Raw genomic sequence first — 24,805 nt, forward strand, 5'->3', positions numbered from 1 at the left:
GACTATATTTATAAAGTGGACATGTATACTTGATCCACAATGAGATGAAAGATTATCTGGCAGGAATGCAGAGTTCAGTTTACAATCAAATCATCCATGACATAGAAACATAGAACATAGAAACATAGAAATTAGGTGCAGGAGTAGGCCATTCGGCCCTTCGAGCCTGCACCGCCATTCAATGTGATCATGGCTGATCATCCAACTCAGTATCCCGTACCTGCCTTCTCTCCATACCCCCTGATCCCCTTAGCCACAAGGGCCTCATCTAATTCCCTCTTAAATATAGCCAATGAACTGGCCTCAACTACCCTCTGTGGCAGAGAGTTCCAGAGATTCACCACTCTCTGTGTGAAACCCCCCACCCCCAAAAAAAAAATCTTAACGACCTTAACACATGATGGAACAGGTTCAAGGACAAGAAGCCCTATTCCTGCTTATAACTCATATGTTCATCAGTAGGCCTATTAGAAGGCAGATAAGTATCAAGGTGTAAAAAATGATATCTTTCATTCACCACCAACTTCACACTTCACTCTTGCGATGCATAATCCCTTGTGTCTGAAATCATAGTTTTACTGCTAAGTGGCAAATGTGTGATGAACTGTTCTAAATCTACCTTTGCTCTCTGAATATATAGCAGAAAGATCATTTTTTTTTGGTGATGTGCGAAAGTGATTCTATTTTTTCTTCTAGGCTCGTGTTCAAATCCCAAATACAGGTGTAGAACCAATACAAATATTGTATTTCATCCTTAACAAGGTGCTTTTGCCAGAATTTAGATCTGGAAATCCTGAGCCTGCCTTAGGGTTTGCTCAGCAAGATTTTCCAGGTGTGTATGGATGACCAGCTGCCTGAAATTATTATAGGCAAAAACAACGGCAAACAGCCTGTTTCCACACTGTATCTCTTAAAAACAACACCATCACAGTAATTATAACTACAGTATTCATTAAAGTTTGAATTTATATTTATTGATGTGCAAGATCTGAATTGAGGATCTCTCTTCTTTATATTATGCCAGATTTAGCAAACATCTCAGCAGCTTCATCACCGTTATCCCCCCAAAGGCCCTCCAGGTCTTCGTGTCCTTTGCCCATGAGGCAGAAACGTCCGTCAAGTTGTAAGTATAACCAAATACGAAGTGTTTAAAGAAAGAGATTATGTTCTCTATTGTGGTAAAAGTAGATTTGATATTGGATGAACAACATTTACAGTGGAATTGATAGTAGACTTTAGGAGAGCTCCCCCTCCCCTCCCCCCCCTCACCATCAACAACACCACAGTCACATCTGTGGAGTCCTTTAAGTTCCTTGGAACCATCACCTCCAAGGACCTTAAATGGGAGGGCCACCATCGACTCCACAGTCAAGAAGGCCCAACAGAGGATGTACTTCCTGCAGCGGCCGAGTTAACACAATGTGCCGTAGGCATTGATGGTTCAATTCTATACTGCCATCATAGAGTCTGTCCTCACCTTCTCCATCATGGTCTGGTCTGGCTCAGCTACCAAGCATGACATCCGGAGGCTGCAGCGAATTGTTCGATTAACTGATAAGGTTGTTGGCTGCAACCTTCCCCCCATTGATGAACTGTACACTGCAAGAGCCAGGAAGTGAGTGGGTAAGATAATCGCTGACCCCTCTCACCCTGGCCACAAACACTTTGAATCACTTCCCTCTGGAAGGCGACTCCAGACCATCAAAGCCGCCACAGCCAGACATAAAAGCAGCTTTTTTCCACGAGCAGTAGCTCTACTCAATAACCAAAAGTCTGTAGCCTCCTTTTGCTCTGGTATTTTATTCATTCACATGTTTAAACTATAATGTTTTAGTCTCAATGTTTTAATATTTAATGCTTTATTCTTAATGGTTTGCTATATGTCGTGTTGTTACTTGCGATCGGAGAACCAAGTCAAATTCTTAGTATGTGTACATACTTGGCCAATAAACTTATTCATTCATTCCTCCTTCATTCATTCATTTGCCATTAAGCAGTATTGATCTGTGTTGCTATGCTCATTGCTATGGGCAAGTATGGATTTGAAGGAACAATGGGAAGAAGCACAAAAAGTATTGTAAATCTACAAATGGCACATTCGATCTATTTTACTTATTTTTTTAAATAACTATTTACAAGTCCCCCCCCCCCCCCCCCTTCTCCATCCATACTTAGATCATAATACCAACAATTCAATGTAGGAGGTATTTGCTGACCTAAACCATCAGTATAAACCTGTTGGTACCTACATGGGAAATGATTATGTGAAGAATGACTATACCTGGATACTTAGACAATGATAAATGACCATAACATTTTGTCATCATATTATAGTTTAATAGTTTTACTTTATAGTTTCTTAGCATATATTTTTTAATTTGATTATTGAATTCAGTTTCAGAATTTGTTAAAAATTATTTTTTTTCTGATTACAAACTGTATTTTGGCAGTAGTGTTCTTAATATATCAGTAACTTTTGGGTTGTGTTGTTGCATGACAACTTTTCAGCTTCAACAAGGTCACATTCAGGTCAATTTGCATATCCACCAAGCCCCAGAACAAATGCTCCTAGAATGGGTAAGTACAAAAATCAGCAAAGCTTCTCAGTTTGAATGATGTACGGATGTTGGCTGTGTTTTGCCTTGAGCTTAGATTTGGCAGAAAGCCAATAACTGGCTTTATATGGTACCTTACACTAGGGTGTAATCCCAAGCACTTTACATTGAGGAGATTTTTCGTAGTGGTCACTACATGACATAGACAACTGCAGCCATTTTACACGGTAAGGTCCCATAAATATAAATTAAAAATGAACAGATGAACCTCTACATGATGATGATTGAGGATTAATTGTTGACCAGGTATTCATCTGCTCTTCATTGAAATGTTGTCTTCAAATCTTTTAAGTTCATTTGAAAGTGCAGCATTGGTTATATCAATTTGCGCCACCTGCTGAAGCTTTGAACAAGGGAAGTTGGTCAATCATTCCAGTCCAAGGACATCACTGTAGGAGTTTCACAGTATACTATCTTAGGCCCTAGACTATCTTCAGCTGCCCCATCAATGACTTTCCTTCAATGGTGTGGATCAAATGAAGGAGCTCATGCCTACTTGGAGCAAGACCAAAACAACATTCAGGCATGGGATAATGTGGTATAAAACAATTATTGCATAAAATCTGGCATAAAGTATCTTCAACAAAGTATGTCTCTTATCATGGCATCACCACCAATAGAACTAAAGTAATTTGGCAGAGGAATTGTTCATAGGGAGTGTATGAACAGATGATGTGTACTTTAACCAAATATCGGACAAAAAATTAGTTAATCCAGTTGGTAGAACAAATATGGGCATGATAAGATGATCATGTCATATCAACTTAAGTCAACAGCAGATGTTATTTCACTGGTTCACCAATGTGCTTTGGACCAATTGAGTAACAGGAATAGATATTTCAGGCTGCTGTTTACCGACTACAACTTGGCATTCAACACTATTATCCCTTCCAAATTCATCAAGCTCCAAGACCTGGGCCTCTATTTCTCTTTGCAACTGGACCCTTGACTTCCTCATCAGTGGACCTCATTTAGTGTGGATCAGTAACGGCATCTCCTCCTCATTGACCATTAACACCTCAAAGCTGTGTGCTTAACCGCCTGCTCTACTCTCTTTGCACCCATGACTATGTGGCCAAGCTCACTTCCAATGCTAACTATAAATTTACTGATGACACCACTATGGTTGGCCAAATTGCTGGAGGTAATGAGTCAGTGTACAGTGTACAGAAGAGAAACATAACACCTGGTTGAGTGGTGCCGCAACAACGATCTCTTGCTCAACGTCAAGAAAGACCATGGAACTGATTATTGAATTCTGAAAAGGAATTTTGGGAGACCACACGCCAGTTTCTATAGGTGGGTCAGTGATGGAGAGAGTTAGCAGCTCCAATTTTCTCGGCATTAACTCTGATGGCCTGTCCTGGACTCAGCACATAGAAGCAAACATGAATAATGGTCGCTAGCACCACTGCTTTGTGAAATGTAACAAAATTTGGTTTGTCTCAAAATATTCTGAAAATCTTTTACAGATATATCATAGAAAGTAACCTGACTGGTTGCATCATGCTCTGGTATGGCAATTCTAAGACACAGATACACTTGAGACTGCATAGAGTGATAGACTCAGCCTAATGCATCATAGGCGCACCCATTCCCTCCATTGAAAGCATTTGCATTAGGCAATGCTTCAAGAAGGCAGCACCGGTCCCCACCATCCATCCCTTGCCCTCTTCTTACCAATGGACAGGAACTACAGAAGCCAGAAGTCCCACACCCAGGTCAGGAACAGCTACATTTCTGTAACGATCAGGTGCTTGAACCTACCTACACAAACAAATCTTTCGCGACAAAGGAATATCAGGGTCCAGCTCTTTCACAATTATATACTTTCTATTGTTTCTAATTATGTTTTTGCAATTTTTTTTGAACCAGTCTTCTGTTTTAGAATTTTATATATTACTAGACCAATTGTGACCCGTCGGGTCCCGTTTCCTAAACGCGCGGTTGCGAGGGGGGGGTGGGGCGGCCTTCGGCGTCACACACACACACACACACACACACACACACACACACACACACACACACACACACACACACACACACACTAACTACACCCTGCCCCATCCCCCCCCCACATACACACTAACCACCCCCCCTTGATATTATATTAATATTATTCTTTCGTTCCTTTTACCCTATCCACTCACACAAAACCTCCATCTATGTAGGCATGGCTGGAGAGGGGGATGGGAGAAGGAGGGGGAAGGGCGTAGAGAGTGAGAGGGAGGGGGGTAAAGATTGAGGGGTGGGGCGCGCAATGTCACTGGGGAGAGCTGGTTCTCGAACGCAATACTCCACCACTTACCCATAGGTCCCAATAATATAGAGAGGGAGGGGGGTGCAGAGAGGGAGGGGGGAAGAGAGGGAAGGGGGGGCAGAAGAGGGAAGGGGGCAGAGAGGAAGGGGGGCAAAGAGGGAGGGGGCAGAGAGAGGGAGAGGAGTGGGAGGGGGCAGAGAGGGGGGGGAGAGGGCAGAGAGGGGGGACACAGAGGAAGGGGGTACAGGCAGCACCTACCCAGGTCATAGAGCAGAAGCCTCCACACCAGGCGCCGGGCCGAGTGAGACTGCTGGTGGGCATGTACCCGAGCGAGGCCACCCTTCCCCCCCCCCCCCCTTTCCTCCCCCCCCCCCCCCCCCCCCCCCCCCCCCCTCAACCTCTCCCCCCTCACCCCCTATCCTCCCCCCTCTCTTCCCCCTCTCTTCCCCCCTCTCCTCACCCCTCTGGGATGGGGATCACCAGTGAGGAAAAGGTGCCACGATTCCCCGAGTCCCTGCGATCAATGGAGGAATCGCAGGTCTCCATAGACGGCCTCTTTCAGAGGGAGTAATGGCCACCACGGTCACCTTTCCACCGCGCTTCCCCGCACCCTCACCATCACCCGTGCATCGATAACGGCTGCCGCCGCCATGTTCAAGAACTTGGAACATCAAGGAGCCCAGCGGAGCGCGCAGCACGACCTGAGCAACAGTTTAAAAACGCAAAGTGACGGATTTAAAGAAATTAAAGTTAAGAAACCAAGAAGTACAGAGGTGACGTCACTCGCAGCGCGAGCAGAGGCACGTAGTCAGATCCATTGTGACGTCATCAGCGAGACCATCTTCTTTATTTTCTAAGTTGTTTGAGATATGTGAACATTTTCATAAATAACTCGTGAAATAATGCATGAAATTTTCAGATAAGGCAATTTTTGACATCATGGCATAAATCTCCATCGGAATTTATTTATTTATTTTTAACCTTTATTTTGGTCTCCAGGTCCAGACAAGGTCCTAGGGTTAGGGTTATACATTGCGTATAAAAACATCATAAAATACATATAAAATCTTAGTATATCATTTATAAAAGCATCATAAATTATATATATATATAAAAAAACACAATACATGAATTAAAATCCAGAATAACAACTGGGATTCGTAGGGTGTAGTGCTTAACCTTATGTTTGACAACGCCACAATAATTACATTTTTAGAGTCATTTATCCTGCAAATGACTTTATACATCTGATATCTTAGGAGAGCTTCTAAAGTACTGACTCCAGCAGCCACAAACATGTTACTAGCACTACACCATCTAGGTTTCCATAGCAGTGTTCTTATGGCATCATTATAGGACACCTTTCATCTCTGCTAACTTGTCTTTCCTTAGTTCGACCACAGGTGCGCAGTATAGAGTGGCGTGCAATATGCTGTAAACAGCGACATCTTCACCACATCTGTACACGCACCAAACGTACGCAAGAGATATTTTCGCCTGTACATACATGCCTATAAATATCCTCATCATCCGTCATTTGTTCTGTAATAAAATACCCAAGATATTTTACCTTATTACAGATACTAAGATTATTGTCAGACAATTTAAAATAAGAAAATTTTAGACATTTATCCTCTTTGGTTCTACAGATCATAACAGCACTCTTACAACATAACTGATTTACTTAAAAGATAACGGATTTACTTATGGGAAAATTCATCTGTTATACTTTAGCATGTGTATGACAGAGCCGTTTGACAATAGACAATAGACAATAGGTGCAGGAGTAGGCCATTCGGCCGTTCAAGCCAGCACCGCCATTCAATGTGATCATGGCTGATCATCCGCTATCAGTATCCCGTTCCTGCCTTCACCCCATATCCCCTGACTCCACTATTTTTAAGAGCCTGATCTAGCTCTCTCTTGAAAGCATCCAGAGAACCTGCCTCCACCGCTCTCTGAGGCAGAGAATTCCACAGATTCACCACTCTCTGTGAGAAAAAGTGTTTCCTCGTCTCCGTTCTAAATGGCTTACTCCTTATTCTTAAACTGTGGCTCCTGGTTCTGGACTCCCCCAACATCGGGAACATATTTCCTGCCTCTCGCCTGTCCAAACCCTTAATAATCTTATATGTTTCATTGAGATCACCTCTCATCCTTCTAAACTCCAGCGTGTACAAGCCCAGCTGCTCAATTCTCTCAGCATATGACATTCTCTCAGCATCCCGCCATCCCTTGAATTAACCTTGTAAACCTACGCTGCACTCCCTCAATAGCAAGAATGCCCTTCCTCAAATTAGGGGACCAAAATTACACACAACACTTCAGGTGTGGTCTCACTAGGGCTCTGTACAACTGCATGAGGACCTCTTTGTTCCTATATTCGATTTCTCTTGTTTTTATAAAGGCCAACATGCCATTTGCTTTGTTAAAGAGGGAACTGCAGATGCTGGAGAATCGAAGGTTACACAGAAAAGCTGGAGAAACTCAGCGGGTGCAGCAGCATCTATGGAGCGAAGGAAATAGGCAACGTTTCGGGCTTCAGTCTGAAGAAGGGTTTCGGCCCGAAACGTTGCCTATTTCCTTCGCTCCATAGATGCTGCTGCACCCGCTGAGTTTCTCCAGCTTTTCTGTGTAACCATGCCATTTGCTTTCTTCACTGCCGGCTGTATCTGCACGCTTAGTTTCATAGACTGATGAACAAGGACCCCCAGATCCCGTTGTACTTCCCCTTTTCCCAACATGATGCCATTTAGATAATAATCTGCCTTCCTGTTTTTGCTACCAAAGTGGATAACCTCACATTTATCCACATTAAACTTCATCTGCCATGCATCTGCCCACTCCCCCAACCTGTCCAAGTCACCCTGCATTCTCATAGCATCCTCCTCACAGTTCTGGGGGAGGTGGGACCAGTACAAACAGGACGGTCTGCACCTGGGCTGGAATGGAACCAATGTCCTTGGGACAGTGTTTGCTAGTGCTGTCGGGGAGGATTTAAACTAATGTGGCAGGGGGATGGGTGCAAGAGCAGAGAGGCAGGGGGGGTGTAAAATGAGGGTAGAAGCAATAGGTAGCAAGGTGAAAAGTAAAAGTGGCAGGCAGACAGAACCAGGGCAAAAATCAAAAAGGGCCACTTTTCAACATAATTGTATAAGGGGTAAGAGTGTTGTAAAGACAAGCCTGAAGGCTTTGTATCTTAATGCAAGGAGCATTCGTAATAAGGTGGATGAGTTGAATGTGCAGATAGTTATTAATGAATATGATATAGTTGGGATCACGGAGACATGGCTCCAGGGTGACCAAGGCTGGGAGTTGAACATTCAGGGATATTCAATATTCAGGAGGGATAGACATAAAGGAAAAGGAGGCGGGGCAGCGTTGCTGGTTAGAGAGGAGATTGACGCAATAGAAAGGAAGGACATTAGCTTGGAGGATGTGGAATCGATATGTGAAGAGCTGCGAAACACTAAGGGGCAGAAAACGCTAGTGGGAGTGGTGTACCGGCCACCTAACAGTAGTAGTTGGGGATGGCATCAAAGAGGAAATTAGAAACGCGTGCAACAAAGGTAAAACCATTATAATGGGTGACTTCAATCTACATATAGATTGGGTGAATCAAATTGGCAGAGGTACTGAGGAAGAGGATTTCTTGGAATGTATGCGGGATAGTTTTCTAAACCAACATGTAGAAGAACCAACGAGAAAGCAGGCTATTCTAGACTGGGTATTGAGTAATGAGGAAGGGTTAGTTAGCAGTCTTGTTGTGCGTGGCCCCTTGGGCAAGAGTGACCATAATATGGTTGAGTTCTTCATTAGGATGGAGAGTGACATTGTTAATTCTGAAACAAAGGTCCTGAACTTAAAGAAAGGTAACTTTGAAGGTATGAGACGTGAATTGGCCAAGATAGACTGGCAATTGATTCTTAATGGGTTGATGGTGGATATGCAATGGAAGGCATTTAAAGACTGCATGGATGAACTACAGCAAGTGTTCATCCCAGTTTGGCAAAAGAATAAATCAGGAAAGGTAGTGCATCCGTGGATAACAAGGGAAATCAGGGATAGTATCAAAACAAAAGAGGAAGCCTACAAATTAGCCAGAACAAGAGGACTGGGAGAAATTCAGAGAGTCCAGCAGAGGAGGACAAAAGGCTTAATTAGTAAAGGGAAAATAGATTATGAAAGAAAACTGGCAGGGAACATAAAAACTGACTGCAAAAGTTTTTATAGATATGTCAAGAGGAAAAGATTAGTTAAAACAAATGTAGGTCCCTTGCAGTCAGAAACAGGCGAATTGATCATGGGGAACAAGGACATGGCAGACCAATTGAATAATTACTTTGGCTCTCTCTTCACTAAGTAAGACATAAATAATCTGCCGGAAATAGCAAGGGACCGGGGGTTAAATGAGATGGAGGAATTGAGTGAAATCCAGGTTAGCCGGGAAGTGGTGTTAGGTAAATTGAATGGATTAAAGGCCGATAAATCCCCAGGGCCGGATAAGTTCCATCCCAGAGTACTTAAGGAAGTAGCCGCAGAAATAGTGGATGCATTAGTGATAATTTTTCAAAACTCTTTAGATTCTGGAGTAGTTCCTGAGGACTGGAGGGCAGCTAATGTAACCCCACTTTTTAAAAAGGGAGGGAGAGAGAAAACGGGGTATTACAGACCAGTTAGTCTAACATCGGTGGTGGGGAAAATTCTGGAGTCAGTTATTAAAGATGGGATAGCAGCACATTTGGAAAGTGGTGAGTTCATTGGACAAAGTCAGCCTGGATTTATCAAAGGTAAATCATGTCTGATGAATCTTATAGAATTTTTCGAGAATGTAATTAGTAAAGTGGATAAGGGAGAACCAGTGGATGTGTTATATCGGGACTTTCAGAAGGCTTTCGACAAGGTCCCACATAAGAGATTAGCATACAAACATGGTATTGGGGGTTCATTATTGATGTGGATAGAGAACTGGCTGGCAGACAGGAAACAAAGAGTAGGAGTATACGGGTCCTTTTCAGAATGGCAGGCAGTGACTAGTGGCGTACCGCAAAGCTCAGTGCTGGGACCCCAGCTATTTACAATATATATTAATGATCTGGATGAGGGAATTGAATGCATCATCTCCAAATTTGCGGATGACACGAAGCTGGGTGGCAGTGTGAGCTGTGAGGAGGACGCTAGGAGGCTGCAAGGTGACTTGGATAGGTTGGGTGAGTGGGCAAAGACATGGCAGGTGCAGTATAATGTGGATAAATGTGAGGTTATCCACTTTGGTGGCAAAAACAGGAAAGTAGACTATTATCTGAATGGTGGCCGATTAGGAAAAGGGGAGATGCAACGAGACCTGGGTGTCATGGTACACCAGTCATTGAAAGTAGGAATGCAGGTGCAGCAGGTAGTGAAGAAAGCAAATGGTATGTTAGCATTCATAACTAAAGGATTTGAGTATAAGAGCAGGGAGGTTCTACTGCAGTTGTAAAGGGTCTTGGTGAGACCACACCTGGAGTATTGCGTACAGTTTTGGTCTCCTAATCTGAGGAAAGACATTCTTGCCATAGAGGGAGTACAGAGACGGTTCACCAGACTGATTCCTGGGATGCAGGACTTTCATATGAGGAAAGACTGGATAGACTCGGCTTGTACACGTTGGAATTCAGAAGGCTGAGGGGGGATCTTATAGAAACTTACAAAATTCTTAAGGGGTTGGACAGGCTAGATGCAGGAAGATTATTCCCGATGTTGGGGAAGTCCAGAACTGGGGCTCACAGTTTAAGGATAAGAGGGAAGACTTTTAGGACCGAGATGAGGAAATCATTTTTTACACAGAGAGTGGTGAATCTGTGGAATTCTCTGCCACAGAGGTAGTTGAGGCCAGTTCATTGGATATATTTAAGAGGGAGTTAGATGTGGCCCTTGTGGCTAAAGGGATCAGGGGGTATGGAGAGAAGGCAGGTACGGGATACTGAGTTGGATGATCAGCCATGATCATATTGAATGGCGGTGCAGGCTCGAAGGGCCAAATGGCCTACTCCTGTACCTATTTTCTATGTTTCTATGTTTCACACTGCCACCCAGCTTTGTGTTATCTGGAAATTGGCTAATGTTACTTAGAATCCCTTCATCCAAATCATTGATGTATATTGTAAATAGCTGCGGTCCCAGCACCGACCTTGCGGTTCCCCACTAGTCACTGCCTGCCATTCTGAAAGAGACCCGTTAATCCCTACTCTTTGTTTCCCGTCTGCCAACCACTTCTCTAACCATGTCAGCATTCTACCCCCAATACCATGTGCCCTAATTTTCCCCACTAATCTCCTATGTGTGACCGTATCAAATACTTTCTGAAAGTCCAGGTACACTACATCCACTGGCTCTCCCTTGTCCATTTTCCTAGTTACATCTTCTAAAAATTCCAGAAGATTAGTCAAGCATGTTTTCCCCTTTGTAAATCCATGCTGACTCGGACCGATCCTGTTACTGTTATCTAAATGTTCGGCCATCTCATCTTTTAACAATTGACTCCAGCATTTTCCCCACTACCGATGACAGGCTAACTGGTCTGTAATTCCCTATTTTCTCTCTCCCACGTTTCTTAAAAAGTGGGATAACATTAGCTACTCTCCAATCCAGAAGAACTGATCCTGAATCTATAGAACATTGGAAAATTATCACCAATGCATCCACGATTTCTAGAGCCACTTCCTTAAGTACCCTGGGATGCTGACCATCAGGCCCTCGGGATATTTCAGCCTTCAGTCCCATCAGTCTACCCAACACCATTTCCTGCATCATCATCGTCGTCGTCATCATCATCATCATCCTTCATTGTCATAAACTTAAACATTTCACGCATAAAATAAAAACAATGAAAAAAAATCCAATCCAGTTCCTGATAAAACAGTACGAATAGTTTAAAAAAGTGCAGGTAAAAACTGTAAAGAAGTGTTAGTGACACACCGTAACTTTACTTCATTTTATTCATACTGTATTTTTACAGAGAGAACTAGCTGTACGTGGTCTGTCACGGAAACTAGAGAGCGATATGTGGGTGGGGAGGTTGTAATTATACTTGTGATATGTGGAGTGGTGTTCGGCAGGGGTCATGGTACGGGACGCGAAGGAGACAGGCAGCTGCAGGCCGTCATGGAGCTGTAGGCAAGTGGCACCGAGCCCGAACTGAGAGGCGTCGCAGGTGATGATAATGGGACGCTGCAGGTCAAAGAATTTAAGTGTGGGGGTACTGATTAGCTTGGATTTAAGAATGTCGAAGGCTCTCTGGTGTTGAGGGAACCAAGCCCAGGCCGTGTCCTTCTTTATCAAATCCCTCAGGGGTGCGCTGAGCTCGCTGAGGTTGGGGATGAACTTTCCCAGGTAGTTTACCATGCCTAGGAAACGTTGCAGGCTGGGCACATCAGTAGGTGATGACATCCTGGAGATGACAGCCGTTTTCTGCGGGTCGGGTTTCAGCCCCGAGGTTGTGAATACATGTCCAACATATGTGACCTCCGGGACGCGGAACCGGCACTTCTTGGGGTTCAGTTTCAAGTTGATCTTCCGGGCCCGGTCTAGGACTTGGCGGAGGTTGAAGTCGTGCTCAGCGACATCCTTGCCGTAGACCAGGATGTCGTCAACGATGATGGCACATGGTAGACCGGCAAACAGCTGCTCCATTGTCCGTTGGAACACCTCGCTGGCAGAGTTGATTACGAATGGCATTCAGAGGAACTTAAATCTGCCGAAGGGGGTGCTGAAAGTTGTCAGGTCGGAGGACTGCTCGTCAAGCGGTATCTGCCAGAAGGAGCTCTTGGCATCGTGGCGAGAAAGGATTGTGGCTGGACCAACCTGTGCAGCGACGTCCTCTACTGTTCTCTTGGGGTAGTGCGGGCGTTTGATGGCAAGGTTTAGGTCTTTGGGGTTGATGCAAATGCGCATTTCGCTTTTGTCCTTTTTCGCGGCAACAACCATGGTGGAGACCCACCTGGTGGGTTCGCTGACCGCCTTTAGGACGCCCATTTTTACCATGCTGTGCAGCGTCGATTCTACTTTGTCCTTCATGGCGAAGGAAACACGGTGAGGCGCACGGACCCCTGGCTCGACCTTGCGGTCGACTACAATCTTGTAGTGGCAGGGCAGCTTGCCCAGCTCTTCATCAAAGCGGTCAGGATATTCAGTCAACGGGTCCATTAGGGTCTGCACCTTGTGGATGTCACGGTGGGAGGAGACTAGGCCCAAGTCCTGGCATGCTTGGATGCCCAACAGGGTAATGCAGTTGGAATCGAGAAGATAGAAAGTGAGGGGCCGAGAGGTTTCCAGTATCCTGCAGCGCAGAGTTGCCTTGCCCACAGGAACAAGCACCCCTCCCCCATAGGCATGTAAAGTGGAGCGATCAGAAATAACTTGCTCATTAGTCCTTATCTTTCTGAAGAGGCTTGTTGACATAACATTTGCAACAGCTCCGGTATCAATCTTAGCGGTGAAGGTCGAGTTGTTCACAGTTACACGAACTGAAGGGTCTGTTATCACAGCAGGTGCATCCAACAGAGAAAATATGCTGGTCTCCCCCTGAGAGGACCTAGATTCAGACACAGGGAGTTTGTTGATATGATACTGGGAACCGAGCTCGCTATCAGCTTGCTCCAAGTTGTTTAACATACGCCTTGGAGCAGCAACAGGCTTCCCACGGGAACGGCAGGCAGCAGAAAAATGGTTCAGTTTCTTGCAGTAATTGCACGTTTTGCCCAAAGCAGGGCATACATTGTACTGATGATTGGCAAAGTTACAATTGGGGCACCTTTGCTGGGCGTGTCCCCCAGGAGCAGTGCCGGATCATGGGGGTCGCGGCGGGGTCGTGTTCCGCCGACGGCTGGTAACGCTGGAAAAGTTAATGTCCTGATCAGTCGGTGACACTGCCGAGGTGACAGCTTCGGCTAAACGGCAGGCATACATGGCCTCGTTAAAAGACAGGTCGGGCTTGCGCAAAAGTTCAGCCCTGAGCTTTTCATCGCAGAGACCGTAAACCAGAAGGTCCCTGGTCAGCTCCTCGGGGGTCAGCGTGTCAAGGCGGCACCGCCTGGCCAGGTGTCGCAGCGCAGCAGCATAATTCTCGGCAGATTCACCTGGGTGCTGACGTTCTAAAATGCAGTTAGAGGGAATGTCGCAAATCGCGGTAAACTTAGCCAATAAACATACCGGGTCCCGAGCAGATTCAACCGCAGCGTAGACGAAGAAGTCTGACCAAGCCAGGGCATCGGGACCAGCCAGGTTGAGAAGTAGAGAAGCTTTGACTTCAGGGGTGGCGGCAGGATGAGCGATGGTGGCATTATGGTCGAAGTCATGTCTAAAGACATCCCATCGATGGGCAATGTCTGAATCGAAAATGAGCACATTGGGCAAGAAGTGGCCATAACGAGGAAATGAGAGGGGTGGGGGGGGAACAGAAAACTGGGGCAAAATTATAAATAATCAACCGATAAACAGGAGGCGCAAAGGTACGAGGTATGACACCATGTAAAGAAGTGTTAGCGACACACCGTAACTTTACTTCATTTTATTCATACTGTATTTTTACAGAGAGCATTAGCTGTACGTGGTTTGGCACGGAAACTAGAGAGCGATATGTGGGTGGGGAGGTTGTAATTATACTTGTGATATGGGGAGTGGTTAGTAGTGATGAGGTAACTATATTAAAGGCACATGCATATCTCATCTACAAAAACAACAACATTAAAATACAAGTATACAAAATATGACAGTCATAAAATGTCCAGGACAGCTGATTTAAGTGGCCAGAGCCAGTGCCAAAGTTATTACTCAGTGCCAGTTATTAAATTGTCAGTGCAAAAGCAGCAGAATCAGGTGGAGTGACTGTTTAGCAGCCTCACAGCCTGTGGAAGGAAGCTGTTTAGCAGTCTGGTTGTCCGGGCTTTGATGCTGTGGTATCTCCTGATGGCAGGAGATCTAGATGTGTGTGGAGCGGGTGCAGTGTGTCCTTTGCAATGCTCAGTGCTTTTTTCAGGCAGCGACTCTGGAACAGTTCTTGTACCGAGGGTAGGGAGACGCCAATGATCCTCTTTGCTCCCTTCACTACCCTCTGCAGAGACTTCCTGTCTGAGCAGTTACAGTTGGAGTACCACGTGTTCATGCAGTACGTGAGTACAGACCTCCACCGTGCCCCTGTAGAAAGTCCTGAGAATGTTGGTGGGGAGTGAGGCCTGTTTGAGTTTCCTCTGGAAGTGCAGTCGCTGATGGGCCCGTTTGACAATCCCAGTGTTGTTCCTGGACCAGGTGAGACTGTCTGTGATTTCCACTCCGAGGAACTTTATGCTCTACACTCTCTCCACCGTGGTGCCACTGATGTTGAGGGGTGTGTGTTTGGGCTGCAACCTCCTGAAGTCGACAATCATCTCCTTTGTTTTGTCTACATTTAATTCTAAATTGTTGTTGCCGCACCAGTCCACTAGTTGTTTTACTTCCTCCCTGTACATTGTTTCATCCTCTCCACTGATGAGTCCCACCACTGTGGTGTCATCTGCGAATTTTATAATCCTGTTGTCCCTGAATCTGGCAGCACAGTCATGTGTGAGCAGTGTGAACAACAGCGGGCTGAGCACACAGCCTTGAGGGGAGCCGGTGCTCAGCGTGATCGATCCGGAGGTGTTCTTGCCAACACAGACTGACTGCGGTCTCTCTGTCAGAAAGTCCAGGATCCAGTGACACAGGGGGGTGTTGAGGCCCAGCAGGTTTAGTTTCTCCTCAAGTCTCTGTGGGATGATGGTGTTAAAAGCTGAGATGAAGTCAACATACAGGATTCTGGCATAGGTGTTTTTGTTTTCCAGATGAGTGACTACTGTGTGCAGCATAGTAGAGATGGCATCTTCTGTAGAACGGTTGGGGCGATAGGCGAACTGGAGGGGGTCTAATGTGGATTTCCTTCAGTTTCTCCGTCACCCTAGATCCTCTGGCCACTATTATGTCAGGAAGATTGTTTGGGTCCTCCTTAGTGAAGACAGACCCAAAGTACCTGTTCAACTCATCTGCCATTTCTTTGTTCCCCATAATAAATTCACCTTTTTCGGTCTTCAAGGGTCCAACTTTGCTCTTAACTAATTTTTTCCTCTTCACATACCTAATGAAGCTTTTACTATCCTGCTTTATATTCTTGGCTAGCTTACCTTCGTACCTCATCTTTTCTTCCCGTATTGTCTCTTTGGTTATCTTCTGTTGTTCTTTAAACATTACCCAATCCTCTTACTTCCCGCTCATCTTTGCTATGTTGTCCTTCTTCGTTTGGTGTTTGTATGGTTAATTCTAGTTTGCCCAGCTACTTCAGGGGAAATTGAAGATGAGTAGCAAATACCAGCCAACGTTTACATGTTTAGCCAATGTTACAATGTACCAATGTTAATATGTCCAGAACAATTAAGAAAAAAACACAAGGCAATGTGGCTCTGGAGTATCGTATGAACAGTCTGTGGTGGAGCAACTCACCAGGGCTTCATAACACAGCTTCTCCAGAGCCCACATACTTCATTGTTGAATCTCACCAGTGTTCTAGGAACCCAAATTAACAAATACAAGTTCTCTCCAATTCATATCCATAATCTTGATTCGGATCATACTCCTTTACTAAAAAACACATTGAAAAAGCAATGTATATTTGATATAATCATCTCAAAAGCCGAAGTAACCATCTAAAATGTAAGAGAAAGAAGACCGACCTCGTGCCTACTATGATATTCATGGGGTCACGGCCATGTTTCCATCTCAAAATTACATTTTCCAGTCTATTTCATCCTATAGGCTTTTTGCCTACAAGATGAAACACATTTACTGTTTGTAATCAGTAACTTTATTAAACAGTATCAACACTAAGACTTCTTAACTTTCTTGGCAGACCTTAATGTGACTGTAGGTTCAGATACATCATGCGTTACTATTTGAAGTAACTTTAATTGAAAGTAATTTATTTTTATCTCAGAAAATCTATTTAAAAAAACCTCTGAGGCTTAGTGATCCAACACTACGTAATGTATTTCACAGGCTGGTCAACCTATCAAAATCAGTGGATGCCAGATTCCTGCTTGATAATGTTAGCTGCAGAAACAAAGCAACTATCATAGTTGACAAAATTGGCACTGAGTCAGATAAAGGCCCATCTTTATAATGTGCCTACGATCTTTCTGATCTTGGTCTTGCTGCAGCAACATTCAGCAACAACTGAAGTTTTACCTGTCAATTGTTGCGGGAAATATATTTTGTTGGTTTCTTTAGTGCTATTTAGGAATCAGCAAACAACAATGATACCCTAACTGCCTATACTACTTAATCCAAACCTTTTTTATGACTAGACCCTCAAGATTTCGTCATCTGGGTTTATTATTCATACCTCCCTTGCCCTTCACTCTAACAAGACCGTGCATGCCTTGAACTCTCATTATCACACTTTTAAAACTTTTCCACTTTCCAGATGGCCCTGTGCCCAGAAACAACCTACTCCAATCAACTTTAACAAGTTCCTGTCGAATAGCATTAAAGTTGGCCTTGCCCCAATTTAGAACTTTAAATTATGGACCAACTTGCCCTTAGCCATACCTATTTTAAAGCTAATAGAATTGTAGTTGCTGGTCCTAAAATGTTTACCAAATAACATGTCAGTCACTTGCCTTGTCCCATTTCCTAAGATTTGCTGTCTCCCCTGTAGGGCCCTCCACATATTACCAGTGGGAACTTTCAGAAACACACGTGACAATTTACAGCCCATCTATGCCCTACATACAATGGCAGTCTTAATTTATATTACAAAAATTAAAATCCCCTACTATGACAACCTTAGTTTTGCAGCTGTCTGCCATCTTGTAGAGCAAATAACACATACCCAGAGTAACGATCCAACAGGTTTATTGACATACAATAAAGTTACAAAGCATGTTGGCATCACCGTGTCCAGATCACAACTGGCAGCTTCTGCCAGGATACGTTAACCTAGGATGCAGACCATCAGGCCCTGGGGATTTATCAGCGTTCAGTCCCATCAGTAACCAACACCATTCTCTGCTTAATGTGGAAGACGGCTCCAAAGTACCTGTTCAACTCATCTGCCATTTCCTTGTTCCCCATAATAAATTCACCAGTTTCGCTTCAAGGGTCCAACTTTGATCTTAACTATTTTTTTCCTCTTCCCATACCTAAAGAAGCTTTTACTATCCTCCTTTATATTCTTGGCTAGCTTACCTTTGTACCTCATATTTTCCCCCCGTATTTTTAGTTATCTTCTGTTGCTCTTTAAACATTACCCAATCCTCTTGCTTGCCGCTCATCTTTGCTACATGACCATATTATAGTCACTGCGTCCTAATGGCTCCTTTACCTCGAGTTCCCTTATCAAATCTGGTTCATTACATAAAACCAGAATTGCCTTCTTCCTGGTAGGCTCCAATGCAAGCTGCTCTAAGAATCCATCATGGAGGCTCTCCACAAACTCCCTTTTTTGGGGTCCAGTACCAACCTGATTTTCCCAGTCTACCTGCATATTGAAATCTCCCATATCAACCGTAGCATTACCTTTACTACATGCCAATTTTAACGATTCAACTTGCACCCTATATCCGGGCTACTGTTTGGGGGCCTGTAGATAAGCCCCATTAGAGTATTTTTATTTTAAATTTCTCCCTGCTTTTTGGTACGTTAGCATATCATTAAATGTTTCATTGCTATATGGGTGATTAGCTTGAAAACATAATATGTTTCCTTTGGCAACTGAGGAATTTAAATTCAAGCAATAAAAAGCAATGAACATCAGCATAATCTTGAAACTCATTATTTGTAAAACATAACTGATTTAATTACTGGAAAATTAATATGTTACACTTTAGCATGTGTATGACCCAGAGCCGTTTGGTGTGTGTATGGTTAATTCTAGTTTCCCTGCTACTTCAGGGGAAATTGGGGATGAGCAGCAAATACCAGCCAATGTTTACATGTTTAGCCAATGTTACAATGTACCAATGTTTATATGTCCAGAACAATTAAGAAAAAACACAAGGCAATGTGGCTCTGGGGATTAGTATGTACAGTCTGTGATGGAGCAACTCACCAGCATTCTTAGGAACCCAAATTACCAAATTACCAAATACAAGTTCTCTCCAATTCATATCCATCATCTTGATTATGGTCATGCTCCTTTACTAAACAACACATTGAAAACGCAATGTATTTTTGATATAATCATCTCAAAAAGCCGAAGTAACAATGTAACACGTAAGAGAAAGGAGACCGACCTCGTGCCTACTATGATATTCATGGAGTCACGGCCATGTTTCCATCTCAAAATTACATTTTCCAGTCTATTTCATCCTATAGGCTTTTTGCCTACAAGATGAAACACATTTACTGTTTGTCATCAGTAACTTTATTAAACAGTATCAGCACTAAGATCTTAACTTTCTTGGCAGTTCTTAATTTGACTGCAGGTTCAGATACATCATGCGTTACCATTTGAAGTAACTTTAATTGAAAGTAATTTAGTTTTCTCTCAGAAAAAAACTATTTAAATAGAACTCTGAGGCTTAGTGATCCAACACTGCACATAATGTATTTCACAGGCTGGTCAACCTATCAAAATCAGTGGATGCCAGATTCCTGCTTGGTAATGTTAGCTGCAGAAACAAAGCAACTATCATGGTTGACAAGATTGGCACTGAGTCAGATAAAGGCCCATCTTTATAATGTGCCTACGATCTTTCTGATCTTGGTCTTGCTGCAGCAACATTCAGCAACAACTGGTTTTACCTGTCAATTGGTGTGGGAAATATTTTTTTTTGTTTCTTTAGTGCTATTTTGGAATGAGCAACAAACAATTATAGGTAAGCCTGGGACAAGTCTGGTTCCAGTAACCACTGGACAGCGAATGACAGAGCTGGGATTGGGGCTTGAGCAGATTTCAGGTCCTCAAATGGAAATTCAATGTTTAAAGGGTTTTAGTTCAGTTTAGTTTAAACACACAGCGTGGAAACTGGCCCTTCAGCCCACTGAGTCTGTGCCAACCAGTGATTCCTACACACAAGGGACAATTTCCAATTTTACTGAAGCCATTTAATCTACAAACCTGAACAGAGTGTGGGAGGAAACCGGAGCACCCGGAGAAAACCCACACGGGAAGAACATACAGAATCCATAAAGACAGCACCCCTAGTCAGGATTGAACCCGGGTGTTTTGCGCTTTTAGGCAGCAACTCTGTGCCATCGTGTTGCCCTTTATCAGTGAGATTGAAGGGAATTTGTAGCTTTAATAACAAAATAGGAAAGGAAACTTTTATGTGTGATTCCTGACCTTAACTGAAACCCCATTGAGTTTTGCAGCCATCAGCATGTTTGCAGTGTAATTACTGTTTTGATATAAACACAATAGCTAGCTTGCATGGAGAGATGTACCACTAGAACCAATGTGATATTAACAGATCAACAAATATAGACGATTGAAGGCTTTAAGTGGGCGTAGTGCTTGGGATTAAACATCATATTTATTTATTAAAGTTGCCTATGGTGTAGAAGGAAACTATTCAGCCTATCAATTTAAATTCCATGCCTTAGGGCAATCCCATCAATTCCATTTCCGTGTGCCCAATTCTCTCTAATATGTCCATCAATTCCCCAATCATGTACATTCCTGGAATTTACAGTGGCCAATTAACCTAGCAACTAGCACAATTTTTGGATGTGGGTAGAAACATGAGTACTTGGGGAAAGCCAACGAGGTTACTAGAAGAACATACAAACCCCATACAGGCAGCACTGGATTTTAGGATGGAAAGTACATCACTAGAGCTGCTAGGTCGCAACACTAACTGCTGTGCTACTCAGTAATCTTTCTTGCATTTCCTCAAAATAGGCGGGGACTCTTGACATATGCGACAATAGAATTTTTCAAAATAATGGTGATCTGTGGGGTAGACATTTAAAAGTGCTTTCCACTTGTGGGTCATTCCAGCACGTGTCAACATAAATGTAACCCCCTCACCAATTATTTACCAGGCTTTGTCCCACCCCTCCTATTTTCCAGCTTTTTCAACCCCATGACAACCAGTCTGAAGAACCAAGGTCCGACCCAAAGCATTGCCTTTCCATTCCCTTCACAGATGCTCCCTGACGCATTGACTTATTCCAGCACTTTGTGTTTGTAAATGAAAATGTATGATTAAGGAAGGAATGCAAGGATGTTTAGATAAATGGAGTTGCAGAAGTATAGATTTATTCCTGAGTGAATTTGATGAATTTCTTAATATGATTGCATAAACAAGTTTGATTGTGGTTTAATTGAAGTCGTACTTATGATTGCTCATGTTTTCTCAATTCCAGGATTACCAAATTTAAATTCTACCTACAGTGCGGGTCCAGCACAGACACCCGACTGCTGTCAGCGAGGTAATTTGATCTTAATAAGGCCATCTTATTCTTGAAGTGGATGAAATAATAAAATAAGTAGAAATTGCTTCGACTGGCAATAATATTGGTAAATAGTGGACTCAGAAGTAAGGTGCGAACAGCAAAGGAAAAATTAGGAAAATAGTGGTTATGATCAGCTTCCATTATCTGCTGCATGATCTACAATTGCAATGAGCAAAATAAGATGATCTGAGTTGAAAAGGCATTTAAGAGGTCCTTTTAGAAATTCAGAGACCTGGAGACAGAACTTTTTCACTTCACATATAAGTGCTATCACTTCACATATCATTTCACCACATATACTAGTATGATTACTTCCTTTTCACTTCACAGTCTTGCAACGACTAACTATGTTGTATTCATGTCTCACTTTTAGTTTAGTTTAGTTTTGTGTAGTAATACAGCATGGAAACAGCCCCTTCGGCACACCAAGCCTGTGCTTACCAACAACCACCTGTATCCTACACACTAGGACCAATCAACCTACAGACCTGCACGTCTTTGGAATGTGGGAGGAAATCAGTGCATCCAGAGAAAACCCCCGAGATTACAAGGAGAACAAACAAATTCTGTACAGACAGCACTCGAGGTCAGGATTGAACCCAGATTTCTGGCATTGTATGGCCACAACTCTACTGCTGTGCCACTATGCCTCCCCCCCCTCATCTTTAATCTAGTAAAGTATTCCATTTGGCTCTTCACTGGAGAATTTCAAACAATATTTTACACCACAAGATAAAAGAAGGTGACCAACAATTGAGGCCTAGGCAATCACATGAGTAATAATTTTTCAAAGAGATAACAAAGAGAAATTTAAATTTCAAAGAGGTAAAATGTTTATTGATTTAAGCAGTGTAGTTAGCCTACATGGACTTCAGTGAACCTTTTGACAAAATCTCACTTGAAAGACTGGTGCAAAAGGTTGGAGCTATGGATCCAGGGTAAGTTGAAAAATGTAATCCAAAATTAATTTGGTAATAGATAACAGTGGAGGATTGTTTTTATGATTGGAAGCCTGAGACCAATGGTATTCACGGGAACTGATGCGATGATACTTATTTAATGATTTGGATATGGTTGTAGAGGGTATGAATAGTCAATTCACACACATCACAAAAATTGATAGTGTTATTTATAGTGAGGAGGGAAGTCTAAGACCACATGATAATATTAATAAATTGGTAAAATGGGCAGAGCATTGGTTGATGGGATTTAATCCTGATTAGTGTGAAATTATACAAGAGTTACACGAGGAATGGGAGGGCTCTACTAAAGCTATATTTACTGTATAACTTTAGAATAGAAAGATTAAACGAGAACTTACCGTTTGAAGTTTGATTTTTATTTTATGAGAAGTTGAAGTGAAGGAATACATGAAGAGCCTGCCAGCCGCTTGCGCGTCAATCTTCAGAGCAGCTGTATGAATCCACAGAATAGTTGCTGAATTAAGCTATAGAAAGATTAACAGCCTTAGAACTACCGAATGATCTTTATGAAAAGTAAGGTTGGGAGAGGAGGGCATGTATTCCCTCACTTCAACTTCTCATAAAATGAAGATCAAACTTCAAACGGTAAGTTCTCATTTAATCTTTCTATTTTATATCGAAGTCACGTGAGTGGCTACATGAAGATTTCAAAGCTCTGTGGTTTCATGCAGTAACCCAATCTGTGTGTGAAACACTTAAACAGATAAACCATTAATGGTAGAAAAACATGGGTTATTAATACCATGATGCTAACTTGCATACATGGCCATTGCTCTTAACCGGACCATAGTCCCAATTGACTTTGAGTTAGACAATAAGTCATGCAACACTGTTCAGAATTCTATCTGCAAATATCTAGGCATATTCAACCAAATTTTATAACTTCTTAACACGCACTATGTAAGCCTCTTGCTGTTTGATGAAAGGGAAATATCCATTAAATTGGCTGCTAATGAGCCATCAGCAATCTCTTGAGAGACTATTAAATAATAATAAAGAAACTATCTTTCATCTCATAGGTACTAGCAATCTCAGTGTACTTGTATACCTAATAACACCCCCAATCTCCGCTCTGGTCAACTCCAAATGTACACAATCATGCCCATTTTGCGTATGAGATCATTCCCATATCAAGCTACCCTAATGTCAGTTATGTCTCAGAGACCGAGCCAGAGATTAAAGACTGTGTTCTTTGCGCTGAAATCAGTTGCTAAAAGCATAATCAACATAAAATACTGCTCCAATTAGGAATACGGTAGAAGAATATTTGCATAATAATTTACTGATATACATTGCACACACAATGAGTGCAGGCTTTTAGAGCAGTCATATAAAAGACACCCTGCATAACGTTGGTGAACAGAGGGTGACTAACCAATCATTTATTGTCCCACTTATGGGACTATAGAGAATGACAAAGCAGCACAAGCAGTGTCAATTGTGCTATCACATAAACGCGTCTCTAAACCCAAACTCAAAGCAACCTGTTACTTCCGTTTAAAAGTAACTCACATATTTTGTTCACAAACTTCCCATACAATCGTGCAGATCTAGCTGCCCAAGAAACAGGCTACCCCAGCCATCACTCGTGACCGAGCAAAGACGAGCTGCTTCAGCCGCCTTACCCCGAGGCAGCCTTCATTGTTGCGGGTAACTTCATTCACTCCACCCTGAAGACTGTACTCACCAAATTCCACCAACATGTCTCCTTCGCCACTAGAGAAGACAAGATACTGGACAAAGTCTACACAAACATGGCTGAAGCTTACAAAGCCGTCCCCCTCCCCCACTTTGGTTAGTCTGATCACCATTCATTGTTCCTGCTCCCTAAGTACTCCCCACTCATCAGACGTGTTAAACCCACAGTGAGGCCAGTTAAAGTGTGGTCAGAGGAGGCGGACTCCACACTTCAGCAGTGTTTTGAAACACTGACTGGAAGGCGTTTGCAGCCCAGGCCACCCTTGACTCCCACACGGACATTGACTCTTATACATCCTCTGTTCTGGACTTTATCAACTCCACCATCAACAGTGTCACCTCCCTCAAACGGGTTACCATATTCCCGAATCAGAAGCCATGGATGAACAGCGAGGTCAGGCTACTGCTGAAAGCACAGGACACCGCTTTCAGGTCAGGCGATGCCTGAGCCTACAGTTCATCCAGGGCTAACCTGAAGAGGGGCATCATGAAGGCCAAGCACTGCTATAAGCCAAGGATTGAGGAGCACTTCAATAACAACTCCGACCACCGACGCATGTGGCAAGGCATCCAGGCCATCACGGACTATAGACCCACCAACACCACCCCCACATCCAGCGACGCCTCCTTCCTTGAGCTTAACCACTTTTATGGCCTCTTTGACAGGGACAATCCAGAGATGGCCATCAAGGCTGTGCTCCCTACTGATCACCAGCCAATCACACTCACCCCCTATGACGTGTATGTGGCACTGAGCAGGATTAATGCACGTAAGACTGCTGGCCCTGACGGCATCCCCGGGCGCG

The 24,805-nt window shown here is 43.4% G+C and overlaps 1 protein-coding gene across 5 annotated transcripts in view; it reads left to right on the forward strand.

Annotated features, from left to right (window-relative positions):
• LOC129715783 (uncharacterized) overlaps positions 1-24,805 on the forward strand; it is a 337,613-nt gene that overhangs the window by 75,414 nt on the left and 237,394 nt on the right. For all 5 annotated transcript variants that reach the window (XM_055665662.1, XM_055665654.1, XM_055665638.1 and 2 more), the window contains 3 exons: positions 1,025-1,123; positions 2,509-2,577; positions 21,229-21,294. In XM_055665662.1, the coding sequence (XP_055521637.1) occupies positions 1,025-1,123; positions 2,509-2,577; positions 21,229-21,294 (234 nt within the window). The remainder of the gene's footprint in view (positions 1-1,024; positions 1,124-2,508; positions 2,578-21,228; positions 21,295-24,805) is intronic.

Source organism: Leucoraja erinacea, chromosome 2, assembly GCF_028641065.1.
Source record: "Leucoraja erinacea ecotype New England chromosome 2, Leri_hhj_1, whole genome shotgun sequence".
Lineage (NCBI taxonomy): Eukaryota > Metazoa > Chordata > Chondrichthyes > Rajiformes > Rajidae > Leucoraja > Leucoraja erinaceus.